This window comes from Porites lutea, chromosome 2 (assembly GCF_958299795.1).
Source record: "Porites lutea chromosome 2, jaPorLute2.1, whole genome shotgun sequence".
Taxonomy (NCBI): Eukaryota; Metazoa; Cnidaria; class Anthozoa; order Scleractinia; family Poritidae; genus Porites; species Porites lutea.
In genome coordinates this window covers 45,609,055-45,631,983 of record NC_133202.1, presented here as the reverse complement: position 1 = coordinate 45,631,983, position 22,929 = coordinate 45,609,055, and the positions used below count along the sequence as shown (strand labels likewise).

Genomic DNA, 22,929 nt, shown 5'->3' with positions numbered 1-22,929 from the left:
CAGTTCTTCGAAAGTAACGAAAATGAGATCTACCTGGAAAACTACCCAAAGAAGCATTTAAGAGAACATTATGGTATTTTTTACAGTGGTTTATGCTAGTAGTTTATGATCTATGACATCATCGAATTCGAAAACCTTCCTTTTCGTCCGCCCACACGCAAACGAAAATCCGGCGTTTAAAAAAAAAAATCCACTCTGGAGTGGAGTTTTTTCTGGAGTGAAAACAGGCTTTTTAGGTGCCCGAAAACTCCGTATATGTTTGGTACCGAGGACAAAGGCTAAAACGGAGGAAAAAAACTCTCCGTTTTCAAAAATATTCGGATACGTGTGGACGTGTCACAAATCTTTATCCGTCATAAGCATTTAACAGTAAAGCATATCTAACTATGAATTTACCTCTAACGAGGAGAGAAATAGTCTTCGATCGTTATCACAATCATGTCACCAAACAACACTTTCTGTAGCCTGAATCCAAACCAAACACAAAAATTGTGTCTTATTACCACTGTTCAAGGTTGGAAAGGTAACATTTCAAAAGCTATTTCTTCGTCGGGAGCGAGTTGGCTTCAAAAAATTTAGTCCTTCGCAACGTAATTTTCTGTATAGCCACACATATTTTTGCCTCACGCTAAGCATTTATGAAGGTTTTTATATTTTATATAATTTGTTTGGCGCATTTGAACATGATGTCATGTGATCTCCAATAGCCAATGAGATCGGCTGCTCCCTGTAAACGCAAAATTGCAGCTTGGACAATGGCAAACAAGAAAAGGATTTTCCTTCTCCGCCCTTGGAAAACCGTCGCAGCAAGTTCGTGTGAGACGAGCTAAAGACGCGGAAAAAAGGTTCCATCAAATGTTTAGGGGCGGTTAATCGCAGATATCTCTTTTCCAAATCCCTTTCAGGCGCCAAGTCTTTTTTAATATTTTTGTAGTTTTTAAGTCTGTGCGTGAGTTGTTTTTGATTTAAAAAATCAGGAAAACCATCTTTGTAATTCGATGTCTTTCAGTCTTTGTTTGATAATGTTCAAGATTCCTATGTCATTTTCATGTGCTTTTGTCCAGAGGTATCCCAGCCCTATTTGGTCTAATACGCGTTTGATTTTTTGGCTCCATAATTCCTTATTCATTCTCGACTTTATATCATTAAAAACCACCTGTGATAATTTGTGTTTTGGGTATTTGGTTAGAGTTAGCCAAAACTTAAAATTCCTATATTGTGCTTCGATTTTCACTTGGAAGCTTCCTGTTTCAGCCCTACATGCATTGTTGCTGCAGTATTTATTAACACCTAGCAACCATTTCAAGAATTTAATTTGAACTAGTTCTGCGGGATCTTTTTCTATTTGGTCATTACAGTCAACACCCCAAATTTCACTTCCGTAGAGAAGTATGGAGGGTATCAGAGCATCGAATAGCTTAATCGTCAGCATAATATTTTCTCTAAAGTTGTCAGCCATCTCTTTTCTTAGTTTATAAAGTGCCTTAAGCCCAACTTTTTTTAACTCTTCTCTAGCTAAACTAGAATTTCCATACGGGTTCAGTGTCATTCCCAGATATTTATAAGATTTAACATTGTTTAGTTTATTTATTCCATACTTAAACGGGTACAAAGACCCTGAGATAAGGGGGGGAGGGCCCGGCCTCAAAAAAATCTTTTTTTCGGTCCTTCGGGCCTCATTTTGGTCCAAAAACAAGGGGGAGGCGGGCCCCCTGCCCTGGATCCCCCACTGTATTTGCATGGAGGTTGGGGACCCAAGGTAAGTCGCCTGTCCATATTATCTCTCATTTTAATTTAATGACGTTTACATATGGTTGGTGGGGTGCCGTATCAGAGATTACATGGACAGGCGGGTTACCTCACCTTCCTGGGGTCCCCCACCTCCATGTAAACAGGCTATTAATCTTCCGTCTACTTTTAGTATTTGTAACGATAGTTTTCAAATATTTTTCCCGGAAACCATTTGTAAATAAAAACAGCCAATGAGTCATCTTAGTCTCGTCTCGTTACCACTCTAACTTAGAACCCAATTTTTTGGGTATCCATCTAGTAGTTTCAACCGTATTGAAATACTGTACTTCACCAGATCATCACTTGTGATTTCTTCTCAACAGAACAGGCTATTTCGAATGATCGCTAGTTTAATTTTCCACTGTAGGGATTTAACATACATATACGTTTATTTATTTATTTGTTTATTTCAGTATTTATTTTTTTCGGGGGGAGGCGGTGGGGGGGTCAATATTACAATATATGAAATTAAATAAATAATCACAAAAAAAATACAAGAAAAGAGAGACAGAAATGTTGCGATTTATGATTAATAATAATCTATCTTTTTGTCAATTAGGTCTCAAATAGGCACACTTTTTTTACAGTTTCACCAAATCGTACAGAAAATTAAAAAAATATACACGTTATGACTATCTTAAGTTACGGAGCAACATGACCGAACCATTGTTGTTAGAGTTTCAACTGGAACGAAATATGGTTAACATGCGTGTTTTAAGGCTAAGTTCGCACAGTACTAGATGAATTTGCGACCGGTTGAAAATTCATACGTTTTTTGTGTCGCGTTCACACGTAACCACCTTAACCGTTCTTAACCGTGCGAAGCTGTTCAAAAATTTGAATGCCAAAATCGAGGTCAAATATTTGAGACGCTGGGGGACGCCATTTTGGATTTGCTAAAGCAGCACTCTGCGCATAAGCAGATGGTAAAACCACTGACAACAGTTAAAATTCAACCTGGTTCGTCAGTTTCGTGGAAACAACGGAAATATTGAACCGTTCCGTGTGAAGGAAGTCACAGCCGGTCGAAAATTCACCCGATACCGTGTGAACGTAGCCTAAAACTAAGTATTGAACGAAAGATCTAAGTATACAACTCTACTCTTTACGGTTAACTTCATAGTCAACGCAACACAAGAGTCCTCGTTCAAATGGACAGTGTCACGGTAGTCTAATTCATTTTGTTTATTTTTGCGTATTACTCGCTGTAAAACTTGACGTATGGAAGGAAATTCATGAGAAGCAAATATGTCTCTCACAATTGTTCATATTTACAACTATAAACAAGAGAGATAAACTTTGAAAAACAGTTTGTTAAGAACAGTTTTCTGTCAAAAACCCCACCCAAAATCCGTTTTAATCTTCTTCAATTTTGACCCATCCGTGTCTCCTTTTGCATTTGCTGAGTTACTTAAATGTTGTTTAATGGTTTAAGACGTTCTTTATATATTTCGTTCAATTTTGTGAACAGTTACCATATATGGCTGAATGTGGCAAATGCATCCAGTTGTACCACTACCATTTTTTGTTCAGTGCCGTAGCTAGGTGACATTTATCAGGGGAGCCAATCACGAGCGTCGAAGACGCGAGCTGCTAGAGGGTCCAGAGGCATGCTCCCCCGGAAGATTTTGAACTATAGGGTATCTAAAATAGCATTTTCAGCCTTCGGAGAGCATTAATTTCCGGCAATTTTTTTTTGTTGGGGCAATAAATGTATAATTTTGACGCTTTATCAAACCGAAATGAACACATTGAGCCGAAGAGCAGGGTGAAGAGCGTGGCCGCTGACCAAATTAAACGTGATTGTCAAAATTATTGGGGGGGGGGGGCAGGCCCCCCCGGCCCCTCCCCATGCTACGGCACTGTTGTTGATGCAAATAACTGAAACAAAATGAGTCACAGGGTTCGTACAGATTTTTGGATCCAAAATTCAAGACTTTTTCCAGACTTTTTTTTGCAAAACAATAATTTCTTTTTTCAGACTCAAGGTTATCTACTAGGTGATCAACAGAGACCTCGGAAAGTCTTTTTCATGAGGCACTGCAAACATACGGGCGAGATTGGATAAGATTTGACCAAAACGACAAAAAATTCACTTATAAAGCACTTGTTGTAGCTTTGAAAAAAACTCAAGACTTTTTACCATTTTTCCAGACTTTATCTCTGTTTTCCAGACTTTTTCCAGGTCGGAAAAATTGCTGGACAAATTTCAAGACTTTTTCAAGAATTCAAGACTCTGCACAAACCCTGGAGACACCATTTTGAAATGAAGAATTTCTATACAGTAAAACCATATTACGTGCCGTTTACCAGCTCGGGTTTGATAAAAGTCAAGATCCTATGGATGTTTGAAAGAACCGTTTTCATCTTTTGACGTAATAATGACTTCGCTTTAAAGGGCTATTTACAATCCTCTTTTATTTGACGATCAATTTCTTATATCTATTATCCCTTTCACTCTTTAAGTACGCTCTGAAATCATTAGAGGCTTCATCAGATTTTTCTTTTTACGCTGGGTAATCTTAATTGTACACAAGCACACCAAAAAACGGTCATTGCCAGTGCGAAAGGCGGATAGAAATGTTACACAAATTTAACGCACACCGGCGCAAGACAAGAGTAAAGATTACACACCTACACTATAAATAGACATATCTAAATTGCTATCGAACCACAATCGACCAAGAACACTGCGGTGGCGTCTTCAGTATGTTCATTAACTGTTATTGAAGTATTTACAGCGTACATGGGTAAATATCTAGACAGTAGGTAAGGGCGAGTCAGAGGTTACACCCAACAGATTTCACGAGACCGGTGGAGATAGTTGCCTCTTGTATCTGACAATAAAAGAAATCATAATTATGATTCGAGGCTACAAAAGACAATTCTACAGTTGTGTGCTCAGTGTCCTGGCCTTTGAATAGAAGCGAGGATGGAGGTGACATGTACATGATCCTGTTCGCGGGCTTGTTAGCATGAGAAAAACACGATTTGCACATGAAAAGAAGGAAGAAGGTTACCTCCAGCCTTACTTCTATTCAATGGCCAGGTGACTGAACACAAAATTGAAAAATGAACAGAGGTAACCTTAAAAGGCTAACGTTCCGTTCACGAGTGTCAAATCTCACGAATCAATATCCTATTACATGGCTAACGTGAAACAAGTGTATTTTGTCCCTATCAAGAAATGATCACAGGCTTTCATGGCAGAATGGGAAAATGTAAAACTGAGAAAAGTCTGGGAAACCTTCACCTCTTCAATGTCAATAGGTCATTTCCGAGTTCCAAAACTCTCACTTTCAAAACAAGCCAAGGAAAAAACCTCTCTTGTGAAAATGAGTTTCATTTGCACGACTACCGCACAATCAGACGACGGAAGACTGGATCCTAGCGCGAGACCCAATTTTTGGCGGGAAATTGTCACGGCCACCAACTCCCTTCAATCGCTCAAACAAAGAAAATCATTTTCACATCAATGGCTTTGCAGTAAACCAGGTTTTAAAATTGAGGCATAAAGCAACTACGAAAAAGGACGCCTATTTCAAATAGTATTTATATAACTTAAGTCACCTGTCGAAGATATTCCTGGCATTCACTTTTCGCGTTCAAGAGTAATTCTGCCTGGCCTTTTAACACCCGGATGTTCCAAGCAAAGCTTTCCACCGCCTGCGAGAAAAGAAAAACAAAGAACGAAAATAAGCCGAGGGAAAATGAAAATCCCGCCCTTGTGGCTTCACGAATATTTCTGAACCGCACAACAAAAACATAGGAAACCGTTTAAAATCCTTCATGGACTAAAACTGAGTGCGCTGAAACAAAAAGGTTACCTTTGTTAGTCGCTTTCCTTTTATCCCCTCTTTAACACAGGCGTTGTGCAATTCTTCCTGCAAAAGAAGATTTTAATGTTTTTTTTTTTCCTGACACTCTGCTAATTAAAGCACATGGATAATGAGCCAAACACATATCGAAGCAGATTGGTCGCGCAACCAGAGCTAGGCGCGTGAAAAACGTGTCCGCGAAGGTCACTTCTTATTGGTTGCTGACAAAGTAACATGATTTTTCACAACGAGTCAAAAACTATCTTACAAAGTAAAACCTAAACAAACTATACTTGCAATAGGCAATTAACAAGGCGCTCTATAAATCGGACCGTTTCATCCGAATGACTACGTCACCATGGAGTGGTTTGAGTCTAACTATTCTTTCCCCTGAGTCGCATCGCGTAAGATGTTTTATCCAATGAGAACTTGAAAAAATCCATCTGTAAGGTTTGCGTTCTTAGGACATACAAGGAATAGACCTCTTTACCTGAGCGTGCTGTATTCTCAAAAGAAGGTCATGTGATAATACTCTTGAGGTGAGCTGTTTCGAGTTTGGACTCAAAGGAGTTCCGAATCTTGGTTTGGATTCATGTAAAGAAACTCAGAGTCCGTACTTAGATTGAGTTTTGCTTAAATAAAGATAAAGAGATATAAAAAACCAATTCAACTTACATGCCATTCAAGGCCAGCTCTCTCGCACTGAACAAGCTACGGTAAAGAATAAAGAAAATATAATTGCAAACAAAATCCAAGGGACTTTCCATTCTCTAAATCATGTAGTTACTACCTTGTTTTTATATAGTTTCTTTTTTAGGAATCTCAACCATTTATAATTTGCTGCGATTAAAACGTTTAAAATCAGTTCCATGAGGCAATCTGTACGAAGGCGGACCCTGTATTAAGAAGACAGTCACACAGTGCGTTTTATGATGTACTAAACTCCTATTTTTCTTGCCACATTTTCGGTAAAACGGACCTGTATTAAGCCGATAATCGAGAGGGTTCGCGTAATACACGTTTAACCGTTCAAGTTCCCTTTTGTTTCCTACCACAAAGTTAGTCAAGGTATTTCCTCGCACACGTATTCCAACTTGATCATCCCTGCCCATATCTCAAAAGCTCTCTTTTCAAGTGAACTACTTGCAAAGTAAGACATCACGTCTTTGCCACCTGACGCACGTATACGAAATGTAAAATGTAAAAATGAAAATGTTCTAGGAGTTTTAAAATCCTCGAAATATATTTCGCTCTTCGAGCCTCGTCAGTCGAAGAGCGAAATATATTTCGAGGATTTTAAAACTCCTAGAACATTTTTATTTTTATTTTTACCTTTTACATTTCGTATACGTGCGTCGAATGTGGTTAAGACGTGACGTCTTATTTTGCAAGTAGTTCAAGTTATTCGAATACATTCCTAACCTCGGCATTTACAATTTCTCTTTTCAAGGCTGAACTGGTATCCGAGCAAATTATCCAGCATGACTTACCCTTTCGTGTACTGAATCACAATTTTCGATCAATGCTTTGGAATCTTGAACTACCTGAAAAAAGAATAAACGTTTACTTAACTTTTCTTCACTTTAAAATGACATTTAATTCTTGGTGAAATTCGCTGGCACTTTAGCTTATTTCGTTGTTTTTATGTCCCTTTCGGCTATTTACCAGCAAAGAATTCGGTAACGCATGCCCCACTCACCGATACAGGCCAGTTTTTACCGTTTCACAGAAACGATTAACCTGTTCTAATTATCCACAGGATAAATCACTATCCAGTAGACAGGTAATGGGTAAGGCAATTACGCCATCCACAAGATAGAACCTTATTCAGCACATGAGCCGAACAAATTGAACCACTGCTCTGTTTGGAACTATTCTTTAGATATTTCAGCGAATTCAGCTATTATCGGTTGTTGAACTTAAGTATTTTTACTTAATCCATGAAGTGGATAGTAGATTATAATGCGGTGTAGTACTTTTTTGCTTACTATCAATTGACGAGATACAACTCACTTTGACTATGAACAGGACTACCGCATATGTCGATTACACTCACACGAACGTTCATATCCCACTTCACACTTAAAGCGTAACGGACCTATATTTCGGCGGTACGCGGTACGAAGCACGCGCGTGCAGCTTATCGATTAACGATCAGGTTTTATCCTGGATCCGCACCTTGGGCTTGTAACTTGTAACCTTCTCATTGAGATACGATGGTTCTTTAGTAGCTACCAAGAACATTGACCTAGTTGTGTTGAAACAATATTTGTGAAAAATAAAAAAAAAGAGGATTGAAAAAAGTGGAAAAGAAAGTTAATTGTTTCACCTGCTCTATCGCTATCAGGGCTTTTTTCAACATCTCTGGTAAGCTTCCGTGTGCTTCAAAAAAAGGATACTGTAAAACAAAAGATGAACGTTGGAAAAACAAGTAAATATGAACCTTAGTGTCCGGGTCAAACGCCGTGCTTTAAATGAGCCGAACTCAATTTAATTTGTCTTAAAAAGCGGCTCAGCAAAAAAGACCAGTTCTGGATCTTTAAATGTTCGCCCGTTTTACCCAATGGGCGAACTTGATAATTTAGGTCGACCCAAACTGTAATCCAGTAAATTCGGATCATATGAAGCACGGCGTTTCGCCCGACCCAAAAAAAACTACGACAGTCAGGGCAAGGGGAACGTCAAACAAACAAACAAACAAAAACAAAACCTATAGCTTGGCTTAGATGGCAAAACAACAACTCTGCAAGTGCATTACACTGTTGGTACATTTTGTCTGTCGTCCTCTGTCAATTAACACGTGAAATGACCAACTTTTCAGTTTTACAGATAACATAACCGTGGTCTCCTTTTCTCTTATCGAGACTGAGGGGAATAACAAAGGACATTGAAGTGAGATTTAGGGATAAACTGCATTCATTTCTGTTCCATTATTCTCCAAGTATATGAATTTTGATAATTCCAAACTGGCCTATTTATAACAAGAAGTGAAAATGTCTTGAACAGTACCTCATCTTTCATAACAAGGCCCAAAGCCATGAATTCCGACGTTAAGTCCAGTCGAGAAGCCAAGAGTCTGATTCATTGCTTAAGGTTTGATCGGGGTGCTACGCCACAGACTTCCTACAAAAAAAACAGAGTATAAAATGACACAGGGTACTGAGTAGTTACTGAGAAAAACTCTCATTTTGGCTGCGTGACGACCCAACTCTGATCTCGTCTAATGCAATCTCCTGCAATAACTTCAGCTACTACGGATCTCTGGGGAAACGTTATTCACTCGAATACGCGCCGCACCCCTTGAGAGAGAAGGCAGTGCTGTGTTAGAATGTAAATCCTTAAATTTAAGAGCGAAAATTACTCGATTTTAAGTAAAATGAAACACTACGTTACTGTTTAATGCAGTTAAGACCATTTCCTAGTATACCCTTGCTATTACTAAAGATCTGTACAAAGAAAATCTACAACAGTTTTTCAGTGAGGGATAAATTGGAATAAGGACCGAAGTCATAATATCATAGACATGCCACCAAGCATAATCAGTTGAAAAGAAAAGAATTACCCTGAAATTTCCAAGAGACGCTTGGACATTTTCTCATAGATCTGTGCCATCCCTGAGAGGTTGAATAGCCACCTAATTGGAGAAACACAACAGAAAAAGATTGAAGCAGCTTTCAAATGAATTCAAAATTACCGTGGCCAATTACGATTCTCCCAGAATTTAAAGGAAAAAATCAGATCTAACAGCAAATACTTTTAGCCAACGCCGGCCAAAATTAGAAATTAGAAAGCCACGATTGGTTTTGATTTCACTTCTGATTGGTTCAGAATTTAGTGCCAGGTTTGTCAGCCAATCAAAAAACATGGCAAATGAATGACTTAAATTATCTTTGACTCTTAGCAGAAATTGCTCTACTGAAACATTTACGCTGCTTTCTTTCTGAAAATTTTCTCGCATTTTTTTCGCTGTATAACCACGAGAGAAAGCCCCGAGACGCTTTTACTTCACAGAGTCAGTTTGTTTGTAAGTGCCTTATCAATGGAGCAGCGTGCTTTGAGTTAGTACCCAGGCCTGCTTGGTAGATTTTGGAGAGTGCGGGCCTTGCTCTGTTACGGAATAAATTCACCGTTAAATGTTGTGGCTGTTGAAGGAGTAAAAGGTAACTTTACTCACCTTAAACGTATCATCAACCGCTTTGACTCCAACCGTCTTCATACTTGTGTACTAAAACATACGACAATGTACAGATCACTACACAATACATGATCAAAGATCCTTGAAACTAATATCGGAAAGGAACAACTCACCACCAACCACTCGCATTAAAGGGCTGGGGCCGGTTGCTCGAAGCCTGTTTAGGCTTAAGAGGTATCAAAATGTATAGGTTTCCATGGTATTTTACGCTGGTTAGCACTAACCATGCTTCGAGCAACCCGGGCCTGGTCGCTAAGCAGAGCAGTGGATATACCAGTTGTAATGCTAAACGTGGAGAAACGCTAAAGTATACTGCTGCTAAGAGGAAGAAAGAACCATATTTATTTGAACTGTGCCGTCCCCAGAGCGTTTTGTGTCATGTCCGCTGGGCATTGGAAAACTGTGTACCAGTGATACGCGCGCCAACATACTAGAACCATTTTGAGCGCAGGTCAGCATTACAACAGTATTATACGCGGAAAACATTACACGCGCGGAAAAATACGCAACCAGTATTGAGCGTACACAGTGTGCAACAAACTAAACAAATCATATGAGTAAGTAGACGAGAAATAGCAGGACTAAGATCACTATTCGCGAGAAAACAATAACAACAACAACAACAACAACCAGTGCTTAGCTGAGGATTCTCGCTCTGAGCGGGTTGCTCTGAGGGATTACGACAAAGAAGCAAGTTAGCTATTATTGCTATCATTAACAGAAAGCTAAGTTACCTCACGCGCCTTTTTCGATTTCCTTAAAGATGCTTTCCTTGGTTTTTGCTGCAAACAATAACACAACATAAAGAGTAAATTAAGACCACACCAAACAGAGAAACAATATCAATGAAAAATCAAATTCCCTGACACCAAAGTGAAAAAAAAAAAGATGTATGGCAATCAATTTTAAGTAGAATGATATGTGTGGAAAGAATAACTCAGAAAAAACTTCTGAGTTTTTTCTGATTTCCAGATAGGAATTGAATCCACGCCATTCCAGACACTAGTGGATGCTCTGAACACTGAGCTACTCAGTACTGTGAACTCTGCAGGTCATTTGTGGCAATCAGTAAGGAGAATTACTAAACCAAGCTTGGAGAGACTTACAGCTACAGCGTCGTTTAGATTGGTGACAGTCAAGTGTAGAAACAAGGTGGCGGAATCTAGGACTTCTCCTTGAGATGATAAGAGTTTCACATGACGATAACCTGAGATGCAGAATAAGCATTAACAAAAAATGAATACATTACTAAACAAACCAGTTTGTGTATGTAGATGCAAGTATACTGCATTGAAGCGACAGCTTTACCTCCCGAAGTTGAATCGAGAAATTCTAATAGAGACCTTTACATTCCAGGACGAGAATTGACTTAAAGCTTTTTCGCGTATTCTCAAAAAACATACACCTCGGAAAGCTTCATTGTGCCTTTTATTTAAATCAGAAAAGTTAGCACGATTATTTTCATTGAAGGAGGTTACTGTAGATCTCTCCCGATCGCAAAATGATTAAACTTCTAACATTATATAATTTGTTTCCGCAACTAAGACATTTTCGCTAAAACCCGTTGAAGAATAATGACGGCGATCGCGTTTTCCCGCCAAAATGACGCTTGTTCACGCGCGTGCACTACCTAAGACTGAGAAAATCTCGTCCTTGTAGTCGTCCTTGTGTTAGAATCTAAAGCTCTCTACTTTTAAAGCATGAGACTCCTTTCACCTGAAGCTAGTCTTAGCCGAGCGCATGAGCGAGCGCGTTAGCCGTTGGTAGTGTGGGGTTAATTATTTGCGGGTTAGTTGTGCTGCCGAATTAGGTCGAAATAGCGATAGTTTGCGTTATATTAATGTCCCAACTAAGGCTTATTGACTTGAAACAAATTAAAGGGGTCATTTTTTCCGGTAACTAGCACAATGCAGGAATTGTCCTCCTCCATTCAACGTTGGGGTGTTTGTTGTTTTCTACAAACGGATCAACTACATAGTCAATCTACAGGTAGCTCGAAGAGCGGCACAACATTACATGGAGGGGGTGAGGAAGAGAAAATAAATATTTTCTCCTTTTTAAGTTGGAAAAACGTTAGAGAAGCCCTTAAAGGTAAGTGTCTCAACTAATTTGTTACGATTGTAGCTTACAAGGCAGGTGTTGTGAAAGTGAAATCAGGCGCATGAGAACCCGAGGTGAAGGCGGAGGTGCAGGAGGAATTATCTCTTCGATCCTTCTTTCCTTCCTAGCGAGCCCCTCGCGCTCCCCTCGCACGTACCCGGTCTTTCCTCTTGAGAGTATTTTGAGCGCCATCTAACACGTAGGCAAGGTCAACAATGTTAAGACACAAAATAAACATGACCAATAAAAAAGCCCGAAACTTACGTCACCCTTTGCTGTCAAGCCTTTGGCTTGGGAAACTGTTGACCACTTATAACATACCATTGAAAGAAAACGGTGGAATTGAGAAGAGTTGACTAACTTGATAGGACAGGAAAGAACATAAAACACAAGATGGACACCAGATGTAATTAGCTCCTAGCAAAACTTAGTGATCCTACTTTAGTATTTACAATGAAGAGAACTATAAATTAGAGTTGCCCTAACATAACTACATTGCATGGCAAAACAGCACTGTACCGTGAGAATTTTGAATCTTTTTTAATTTTCATTTGCCACACAATAATTACAAAAAAAATAGGAAAAGAAGAAAAAAAGAAGTGGCGAGGAGACCTAACAGAAACTATAGGAGATTATGAGAGGTTAGGCCTCCTCGAAGTATGAGCTAGAGCTGTTTCACATCAATTGAAGAAAAGACGGCCAAAAGTCGAAGATGAAAAGATTTATGAACTGTTTTCATACTTACTCAATAATTTAATCTTCAGTTTTTTCTTAAAAGAGGAGAGGGATTGAGAGTTGATGACCTTGTTGTCAAGTGAATTAAAAAACTTAGGCCCTTGAAAAAAGGGCGAAAACTTCTACGTGTTTGTACGACAATACGGTAGACGGTAGGCCTGGGAATTTCTTGTATTGTAAGAGTGGAATTGATTGCTTTGAGAGAAATTATTATTAAACTTTGGAGGTAAGAATGAATTTTTGCAAGAATACATAAATTGGCCCAGTTGAAGCAAACGGATATCATTAAATTTTAGTATATCGAGGTCCTTAAAGATGGGTTCAGTATGAGCATTGAAATGTGATTTATTAATAATTCTAATAATGCGCTCTTGCAGGATAACAAGGCGGCGGAGATTGGTTTTATAGGTCGAAGCCCAAACGATATTGCAGTAGTAAAAATAAGGATAAATTAAGGAATATTAGAGCATACGTAAAGACGATTTAGGAAGAAAGAAGCTGCATCTAGATATTATACCGATTGACTTCGCAACTTTACTTGCAACGTGTGATATTTCCGACGTCCAATTTAGGTTTTCATCCAAAATTACGCCTAGAAAATTTGTCTCCTTTAATACTTCAACAATATTTTGATTATCTATACTTATTTGAATATTACAAATTGAACGCTTTTGTCTTGGTTTAAAGACCATAAATTTAGTCTTTTTAAGATTTAGAGAAAGCTTGTCTGCTTTAAACCAGATTGACAGTTTGTCCATCTCCAAGTTTAACATATCTGAGAGATGGTTCAGATCTTTATGTGACATGAAAACATTGGTATCGTCAGCGAACAATATCAGATTTAATAGATTAGAAGCATTTTTGATGTCGTTAATGTACCCCGAGGGACCCCACAAGAGATTTCATTTCTTAACGAACGGTGGCCATTATATTCAACATATTGCTTTCTGTTTGAAAAGTAACTTCTTATCCAGTCCAGCGCTAAGCCACGAATACCGTAATGTTCGAGTTTATCAAAAAGGATGATATGATTTACAGTGTCAAAGGCTTATGAGAGGTCAAGAAAAATACCTACGGAAAATTCACCTTGGTCAGGTCAAAGGCCGTGGAGATCTTATCATGCAAGTCGATTAGCGCTTGAGTGCAGTGGAATGATTTTTCCTGAAGCCGTATTGGTTACTACAGAGGATGTTGAAATTCATCAGATATTGCATTAAACGATTGTAGATAACTCTTTTAAAGAATTTTGAAAAGCTGGGAAGCACCGAGATAGGTCGGTAGTTGGTGAAAAGCGACCGATCATCAGATTTAAAAATAGGTATCATGCGAGTGATTTTCATTTCATTGGGGACAATACCATGCTGGATTAAATTTTTCGCATCACACCCCCAAACCTCGTTCCCAGTTCCTACCACTTAGTATCTAAAGCGATAAAGGTCTATTTTGAAAAGTAATGTGCTGCGCGGAGGATATTGGCAAGGACAAACGCTCTTGATGCAACGTGCTCTGTCCTAGGAGAGACTGCTAAAGAGACTGTCACACGTCCCAAAAGAAAGACTATTCACTTGCCTTCACTTGAAGAATTTGTGGTGAAATACCTAGAATGACATCCTTTGTATTGGGGTTAAAATACGCCACTTCTGAAGAAGAACCACAAAAATTGAGTTCAAGTATCATTTAACACTCAAGACGTCAATAAGGCATCTGCTAAGACAATCAGAACTCAAAAGCAAAACTTGCACGACAAACCACGTGCGGAGTGGACCATGATTTTCTCTTGGGATCAAGTTGAGTTGTTTCCTTACCTTCTCTCATGACCGAGGGTTTTAAAACATATCCACAGCCACCATTCTCAAGAAATTTACCATCATTTAAGTTCATCATAAGACCGAGCGTTTGGTAATTTAGTGCCACTGGAGATGAAAAAAGAAAAAAGCCGGGAAATAAAGAATTACACAACACAACATGGAGGTTAAGTAATCACAAAGGCAAAGGCAGCGAGAACAGAACGATAGGTTACGATACAAAAAATGCTCTGCACTAGCGCTTTAAATTTTGGTCATTTCTCTGTCTTTTCAACAAACGAAAACGTCAAAAACGCCAACTTTTTGTGGAGAACGAAGACACAAAACTTAATTTTATGAACCTGAAAAAGTGCCTTAACTCGCAACATAAGGTACACTAAACAAACTGGAACAATTTCAAAGTAGATTAAAGAAGGAAGTTTCTCCTTGGCATTGCCATCACAACTTTCTTAGAGTTGAACGACCGGAAACATTCTATCCGTAAGTTTGATCAATGAACGACAATTATTTGAAGTGAGGTGAAAGGAGAAGGTTGTGCGAGAGACTGGGTCAGTGTTGTCTCGAACTGCAGCATGGGACTGTTTTGGGGATCGAATTTTGACCCATTGTCCGGCATTACTATGAAATAATGAATGAAAGAATTTATGGCGTCCCCCGGAAAAGTCCCAGAACTGCCATCCGATACAACACTCAACTACAAATACATGTATAGCGTGCAACATAAATCGGCCAATAATATAACTCACCCATTTGACAGCCGCAGTTCCACATGTCTTGTGGATTAAAGTTACTCGAGTCCACTCGCTTTCCAGCCGGGTACACTCGACTCAAAAACGACTTGTTATAATTGACGAATTCTTCGGGAAGTGTTTGCGTTATCCTTCTGGCAACATTTTCACTAAATGAACACATTTCCCAACATCTTTCTACGAAGAGAAAGAGATAAAAGAAGAAAATAACTGTCGCAAGGAATGAAAATAAGTTTAGTTTTCGATACTGAAATGTTTGGTGAAATAGGAGTTAACATAGAAGAACAGTTGCGACTGGTATACGTTTGGTATACAGAGGATATCACATGGCCGCGCGAAGATACTCTTCGAGTGTTGAAATATATTTCACGAACGAGGGCAGCAACCTATGTAATCAGAGCGCGGCCATGTAATGTTGTATTCAGTATATAAACACCAATGAAATACTAAACCATTTCTCTTTAACATTTTTTGGCTGAGTAAAGCGCTATTTACCATGCAACCGTAGCAATGGTCATCTTTACACGTGTGAAAATAACATGTTATTTTCAAGTAAGTGTGAAGATATCAGGTTTTCGAGCGAAAGCTCACCTGGTACTTCATTGCCAACGGATGCAACTTAGCTAAGAAGCGAGGTTGCCTCGGCGGCAGATTTATAATCCCGCACGATGTAGGCAAAAACTCTCAAATTCTGCGTAACCCTCTAAAATTTGCATTTTTGACCATATTTGGGTGTAAGTAAGACCCCATATTTGCATAGTGACGTCATGGTCTTGTATTTAAAACTCGTGGTCCAAAATTGGGTGATTCAGTGTACAGCTGTTCGTTGTCTGTTCAAGAGGACCTAACAGGTGAGCAAGCTCTAGTACGATTTCTAGTTTGAAAGGGCAATTAATGCTCTGGTTTGCTTTATAAATTAGGGTTTTACGCTCAAATTTTTGTCAGAACCAGCTTATTCTTTGCAGCTCGATTTAAAATGAGGTAGCGTGTTCGCTTCTCGACTCAGAACCAGGGTTTTCCGTGTTCTCTTTTGCTTTGTGAATTGAATTTTTAGCGGTAGTTGATCAAGACATAGGGTTATATTCTCAAGACTTATATCAGAACCAGCGTGTTCTTCGCAGATCGATTTACATTGAGCCAGTCCTCAACGTATTTGCGGACCTTTTTTTGGAATTTATTCATGTCTTTAGATTTCGTCAACCAGCATGTTTTTTTGATTTACTTTGAGACAGCCCAAAACTCCCATGAGGAATGCAACGAATTTGCGGACCTTTTGTTTTGAAGACTATCATTATGCCTTTCAAGAGAATCTTTTTCCTGTGACACTCGCTCATTAGATCTTTGTATTTTATTTAAGTTTATATTTTTATACCTCTGATACTTTCCGCCCCATTCTTGCGCTTCTCACATATTTTACTTTACACCAACTCTTCCTTATGTATATTACCACGCGAAATATTTTTCTTATCCCTAATGAAGCTGTTGCTCGGAATTTAATTATTATTTTTCATTTCAGCAGTCAAAGGCCTCATTTGAACTATATTTTTCTTTCTAACGTTTATAGTTTTGATACAAGTGCTAACTTGCTCATATTTACCAACAAAGCTCCAACCTATGTTGTTATTGTTTAATAAAAGTGAAAGCCTAGAGTGTGCCAAACTTGTTGTTTTGAAGTTGGGTGCCATCCTTTTCTATAGCGGAATCCATTGTAAACCTCTAAAATTATTAAAAAGAAATATCGCGAAGATCTGAATAGGCACATTCCACAAAAGATAAACGAATTCGCCTCGTTGGCACTTGCCGGAAGGTACCCCTAGTTGGTAGCTATATAATAAGGGCCTGTTGATATGAAGGTGGACGATCCCAGGTAGGCGTGGTTACCCACTTAGAAGAAGTAACCCGCCTGTCCAGATAATACTGTTTAGTAAAATCCAACTAGTGGTCTATTATCAATGCTGCGTTCTGATTGGTTGAGCTACTACTAGGCTATATGTTATAGCCCACTAGTAGCGAAAAGCGCCGTTTTTTGGCAGCAGAAAAAGGATTAAAGTCTAACTTTAACTGGCTAAAATTTTTTTTATCTCGATATTTTTGACCAACTAGTTGGATTTTACTGAAACAATTATTCCTCTCGCCCTCATGGCCTCTGAGTCAATAGCCCATGAGGCCGAAGGCCGAATGGGCTATTGACTCAGAGCCCCATTCGGGCTCGAGGAATAATTGTTAAATATAATTTTAATTTGATCACGCCTGTTTACATGGTAGGCGAGGTGACCCACCCAGGCTTGTTACCCAGTCTGGCAGACCGGGTAACCCTCTCAGCCGGGGTTTAAATTTTGCCACGTAAACGTTTCAAGATGGGGTAACCCGCATAGCTGGGGTCGGATTCGTGTTACACCAAATTCGCAGCAAATGCCTTTGGCGGTGGCTTTACATCATTAAATATAAAACCAAAAGTAGGTTGAGTTTGATCGACCGGGTGAACGTAGTCCCGAATAGGACTGTTGTTGTTGACAGTGACTGACGTTTCGACAACCTGGGCGGTAGTCATCTTCAGAGTCAAAGTGAGTTGTATCACGTCAGTTGATGGTATTATACCCGGGTATTATACTCTGGTTATTGATCTGATTTGTCAATTACGTCGCGATGCTATTGGTCGTCTGCCAGTTAAGCCGTGATGGTATTGGCTATGAAGACTCGTAATCAGTAATTGGTGCGTTTCGATCCGTCTATTGTCACAGTTAAACAGTCGTCTATTGTTAGTCAAATTGTCAGTTCTCCAGTCGTTCTCTCGTACTTAGTTTTGCTTGATCTCGTCAATAAGCCTTTTGTAAGGCGCTGGTAACTCCTGGCTACGATTCAGTGGCGTTTGTTCTAAGTTAGTAAACCAGCTTTCTAAAGTAAGACGTTGATAGTAGTCTGTAGAATACGTTATATATGTCGCAGAGTCCCAGTCAATTTGATGTTTCGTCTTTAAATGGTGCTCTAGATATCTTTGAGATACCAAGAACATCCCTTCCAACGCTAGAGGACAGCAACGTAGCGACAAAGCGTCAATTAGAAAGAATTGTGAATGATATTAACCACCCAAATCAAATTTTTCTCACCAAGCCAAATACCAGCTAAGGCTATAACTTAACATTCAAACCAGGTTAAGTAGCAATACCAAAGTCAGGGACACAAAGACATGCAAATTCATTCATAACATAAGAGCTGCAAGACTCCTTTAATGATCTGTTATTTTTACTTACTTACTTACTTACTTACTTACTTACTTACTTTTCTTTAGTACTTTTCTTTATTAGAATAATCACTTGACAGCATTTTATAGTATTGTAAATCCATTGTATATATTTTTAAAAGATGGATAAATAAAGTTATTATCATCTTTCGTCTTGATGTAAAGGAAGAAACAAACTGGAAAAACAAGATATTTTTCCCCTTTTTATAGACATTTACGAACAATTAACAAAGAAACAACGCAGTACATCAAGATTTCTGCAGTTAGCTGTGAATTGCGTGATCATTTGAGAGGTGTCATGTTATACAAGTATGTCGGGGCAAACTTGTCAACAATCATTTAAAATAATAAGCATTAGCCTGCGAGCAAGCTCTCCATTTGGGGGATATCGTGAAAAGTACACGCGCGAGAGGCACGCGAGAGGAGACGCGACTGCCGGCCCCTCGCGCATTCGCCGCTCGCTCGCGCCTTCTCGCGCTGCTCGCTTCGCTCGCCCAAATAGGAGAGCTTGCTCGCAGGCTAAATAGGCATCGATCACACAATCTTTCGTGCTCCATGAAGTCTCTGGAGAAATTTTTTTTTCCGAATTGCGTAGTTCCAGAAAATATCCATACCCTCCGTTTTTAAAATGATGACGCCACAAACCAATTCGACAATATATTACGGCGAAATGCATCATGGGAAGACTACATAATCCTCCTTTGACTGGTATGTTGACTTTGTCTTTCCAAATTTTAACCTACCTTTGTTTTAATGAGAACGAAGCTGATGTAGAAATTGTAACCTTACCGAGGAAGAGAATTCTAGTCAGTGTTTGAAAATTTTATCGCAGATCACAATTGAAGACGAGAGTCAACTGGCAGAAATTCGAGAGGTTTTCCCCAAAAAAATTAACCAGCGAATCCTTCGACAATGACAACAAACTTACCTTGAAAAGCTTCTTTGCCTTTTGTAGTTTTCTTTTTTTTCAAGGACCAACGGAGGAAAAAAGGAAACGACATGAGAGGACACAGAGGCTTTTTACCGGAAGTACCATACCACGCAGGCATGTTTTCTCCGCGGGCAGCTAATCCGACTTAATCCCATTTAATATGTCGCGCTCCTCGAAAGTGCGAAAATTTTCTTGTCGTGTATTAGATTTCAGATACATTTTCTTAATCTTCATTTCGCGCCAGAATAAATTAGTTTGCGCGCAAAGGGCTCCTAAAAAAATCACAAGGTTTGTCCCACTTCGAGTCCACCTTCTGGAGATACGCCGGTTTGGTAGCTGGAATAGATTGCCGAGGCAAAGATCTGGCATTTTTTCCTCCTCGTCGTATTTTCTTCACGACAAATGTTTATATTTGTAGTGAGAATGCAGCGCATATCGGTGGATTTTACTTCATGCGGCTTGCTACTTCTGATAGAAGAGTGCCGGATTTCATCGTTTTGTTCATGTTTATTAGTGCTGGCAAATGTAAGGTAAATGAACCGACCACTGTAAGGTAAGAATTGAAGTTTTAAATTTGTTACTCGGCGAAAAGTCGTGGAATTGGAATTCGTGAAACTCGTGAGTATTACCTCTGTTACCTAATGTCATGCGATGACTCCTCGCTTTTTCGATGCGTAACACGGATACAAGCGATAAATTTCTTTCGCAAAGTGAAGTATGATTTACTTAACGAGACCATTTGACGAATATTTCTCGTTATATGCTTTATTCATATTTGCTTGGCTTATTCAGGCTACATGCCAGGGCCCGGTTGCATAAAACCTACACTTAAGTGCCCACTTAAGGTGACTCGACCCAGTTTTTTTGGGGGGGTACCATCCTACTTTGAAGCTCTCTGGTATCCCCACCTTTACTTTTATCGTAAGCCTAACACATAGAATGGATAACATATAGATCAATCTACAATATAACATAAAAATTTTGGCGATCGGAGTAAATGTCACGTGGTTATAATGCCACGCCCCTTTGAGGTCTGAGTCGAAAATCTGCTGTTGCCGGCATTTTTTCGTGAAAATCTCTCGGCTACACATAGTGCGCATTAGTGCCTTGCGCTGAACAGAGTTTCACCAAAATCGCAAAGACCCAATTCGAGAAATTCAGCGGTTTCCAAATTTAGGTCATAATTTATGCGAAAATGATAAGCAAACTTTACACGGATTATATCTAATAAACTATGAGATTCATCTCTTTATTTTGGGCATCGTTATAACAGATGGGTCCTTGCAAGTCAGCAAAACGCTTTAGGGCCTTGTAAATGCGCGCGATTTCGAGCAAAGCAAACATATAGAAATTATAGTTTTCGCTATTTGTTGACGTTTGTCAGCGTTTAAGAGTCCTTCTCACGAAAAAAGCATTTTCTTAAAAATTCGTAGTTTTTTTTCCTTCAAATTTTTTCAGGGCCACAATTGATTAACTAACTACCCGCACTCTGAATTTCATGGTCATTGAAAAACTGTGACATTATCTTCTTTAAGCCCAAACTTGAGTAAACATTGAAGATTTTTAGCGTTTTGGCTGAGTTTGTGCTCTGGGAGTTGTCTATTGTTTCTAGTCTGTCATTATACAGCATTCTTGTTCAGCACGCGTGCAATGACCGCGCTTGGCTGACTTCCGAATGCTCCGAATGACCGAATGAATGACTTCCGAATGCTAGAATAGTTAGTGACAACTGCCAGTTTTATCTACAAATCAAAACCAACCCATCTATGCATACGGTGCTTGGCAAATGAACCAGTATATATAAAAAAGACCCATTGCCAAGATTGACTGAGGTTGGTGGGGATGCAAGTTTTAAAAGTTGTAAATGAGTAAAATTACAAGTAATATATAATTATGTTGTAGTTATTTCATATTTCTAGTTTATTTTCATTTTTCCATAGTTTTTGGCTAAGAAAACGTATGCTAATTTGAAACAAAGAGAAAGCAAAAACTACATGAAATAAAAATTTGACTGCTTCATATATAAATACACAACTTAAAATGTGTATATTTAATAGCACTAAAAATGAATTTAGAACCAGTAAAGCATTTCAAAAGAATAACATCATCATCATCATATATTATTACATTATTGTTATTATTGTTAATAATATTATTATTATTATCATTATTATTATTATTTTATTGATATACATTTCTTTATCATTAAAACTACATGAGGAGCCGCGTAAAGTCCCTTTTCTAATTATCTTGAGTGACGGTTGCTATACTCAATTTCCTGTTAGAATTTTACCTCCGACCTCGTGCATGTTAGCAGGGGTCAGATTAGCTGTCATCGGTAGTGATCTTCACAGAGGCGATGAAACAATTCTAAATTTTGCAACTGTCTGTTAATATGGTTAAAACAATACAAGGTGGAGTAAATACATGTAAATAAAGTCGAGCGCGGTCTTTTCGACTATTCTCCGGATCGGATCAGCCCGATCAAGCCACCTTGTATGGAGTATATGTGGGTTACTTTTTGCCGTTTCCTGGTCGAGAATTTCTGTGTTGATTCGCGATCAAAATCGCTTCCCTTAGAAGCGATTGGTATTTCAAGAACATTTAAACAGATGGGACAGGTTAGGAGAATTCAAGCTTCTCTTCTGAAAACCAGAGATGGCCAGCCTTCCTTCTTCACATTGGTTCAAATGCGAGGCCAATTCAGCCTTAGATCACTAGGTTTACCTTGCGACACATTAATTCTGGTTTGTATAATGACTTGATTAATCGTAAGACTCCTTGAAGGTAAGCACGGTGTTCGATTTATTTATTTCTGCTTCGAACATATCCGCGCCAAAACCTCCTAAATGCCCGCCAAATTTAATGTGGCGCTCCCGATCGTACAGCTCGTGTTTAGGAAGAAACAGGCCCAGCACAACTTCCACTGGAGGCAATTTTGTGTACAAAAAGTACCCTAATAAAGAAGTCGAAAAGCTCTATTAATTTCGTGCGACATTTTCTTGATAAACAAAGGAATGTGTTGAAAATTATAGACGTCCGTGTTTTATAATATACATACACACGTAGTGGCCAAATTGCTATATCTCTGACCTTTTTTCAACTGTTTTGCTTGTTGCCGATGTTTAAATGCTTCATCATGATCCAGTGCGATTTATAGTTGTCACTTCATGCTCAGATCTTTGTTTCAATTAATGAGAAAATTATCTTACATTTAAAACACTCTTTGCACAACAATAAGGCCAGTAATTATCGCGTAATACTGCGTTGTTGCATGCGTTCTCAACACAGCCGGACGGAGCTCTGCCTATGGAAATAATCGTTTTCCTAGTATCGAATAGGCGGATATGACTCCCACTGGTAGCAAATTGTGCTACAAAGCCATTAATAAGGGCTATTCCATGCAAGTATAAACCTCGTAAAAGCTTTTTATTTTGATCAAAAATGAAATGAAACGCGTTAAAAATATCAGACGCTCGTGTTACCCATACCCCTATCGACCTACCTAAGGTACTTCACAGGCCCTAAATCTAAGTAGCTTTCTTTTTCTTTTAAAAATTTTTG

General features: G+C 38.9%; 1 protein-coding gene across 1 annotated transcript; it reads right to left on the bottom strand.

Annotated features, from left to right (window-relative positions):
* Positions 1–4,182: 4,182 nt before the first annotated feature.
* Positions 4,183–11,043, bottom strand: LOC140927080 (inactive phospholipase C-like protein 1). Its single transcript, XM_073376743.1, has 11 exons — positions 10,911–11,043; positions 10,539–10,586; positions 9,784–9,834; positions 9,172–9,243; positions 8,619–8,732; positions 7,939–8,007; positions 7,100–7,153; positions 6,285–6,320; positions 5,619–5,675; positions 5,362–5,457; positions 4,183–4,628 (listed from the first exon to the last, which is right to left on the bottom strand). The coding sequence occupies exons 5-11, from the start codon at positions 8,646–8,648 to the stop codon at positions 4,572–4,574; spliced, it is 399 nt and encodes a 132-aa protein (XP_073232844.1). The 5' UTR covers positions 8,649–8,732; positions 9,172–9,243; positions 9,784–9,834; positions 10,539–10,586; positions 10,911–11,043; the 3' UTR covers positions 4,183–4,571.
* Between the last annotated feature and the right edge of the window lie 11,886 nt (positions 11,044–22,929).

What these genes read in the sequence shown, in the direction of transcription:
- LOC140927080 (XM_073376743.1), bottom strand. Translation starts at nt 8,648, where the DNA reads ATGGCTTTGGGCCTTGTTATGAAAGATGAG. An exon ending in GCCTTGTTATGAAAGATGAG is followed by an intron (nt 8,008 to 8,618) that starts GTACTGTTCAAG and finishes TTTGTTTTACAG; the next exon opens with TATCCTTTTTTTGAAGCACA. An exon ending in AAGGAAAGCGACTAACAAAG is followed by an intron (nt 5,458 to 5,618) that starts GTAACCTTTTTG and finishes CTTTTCTCGCAG; the next exon opens with GCGGTGGAAAGCTTTGCTTG.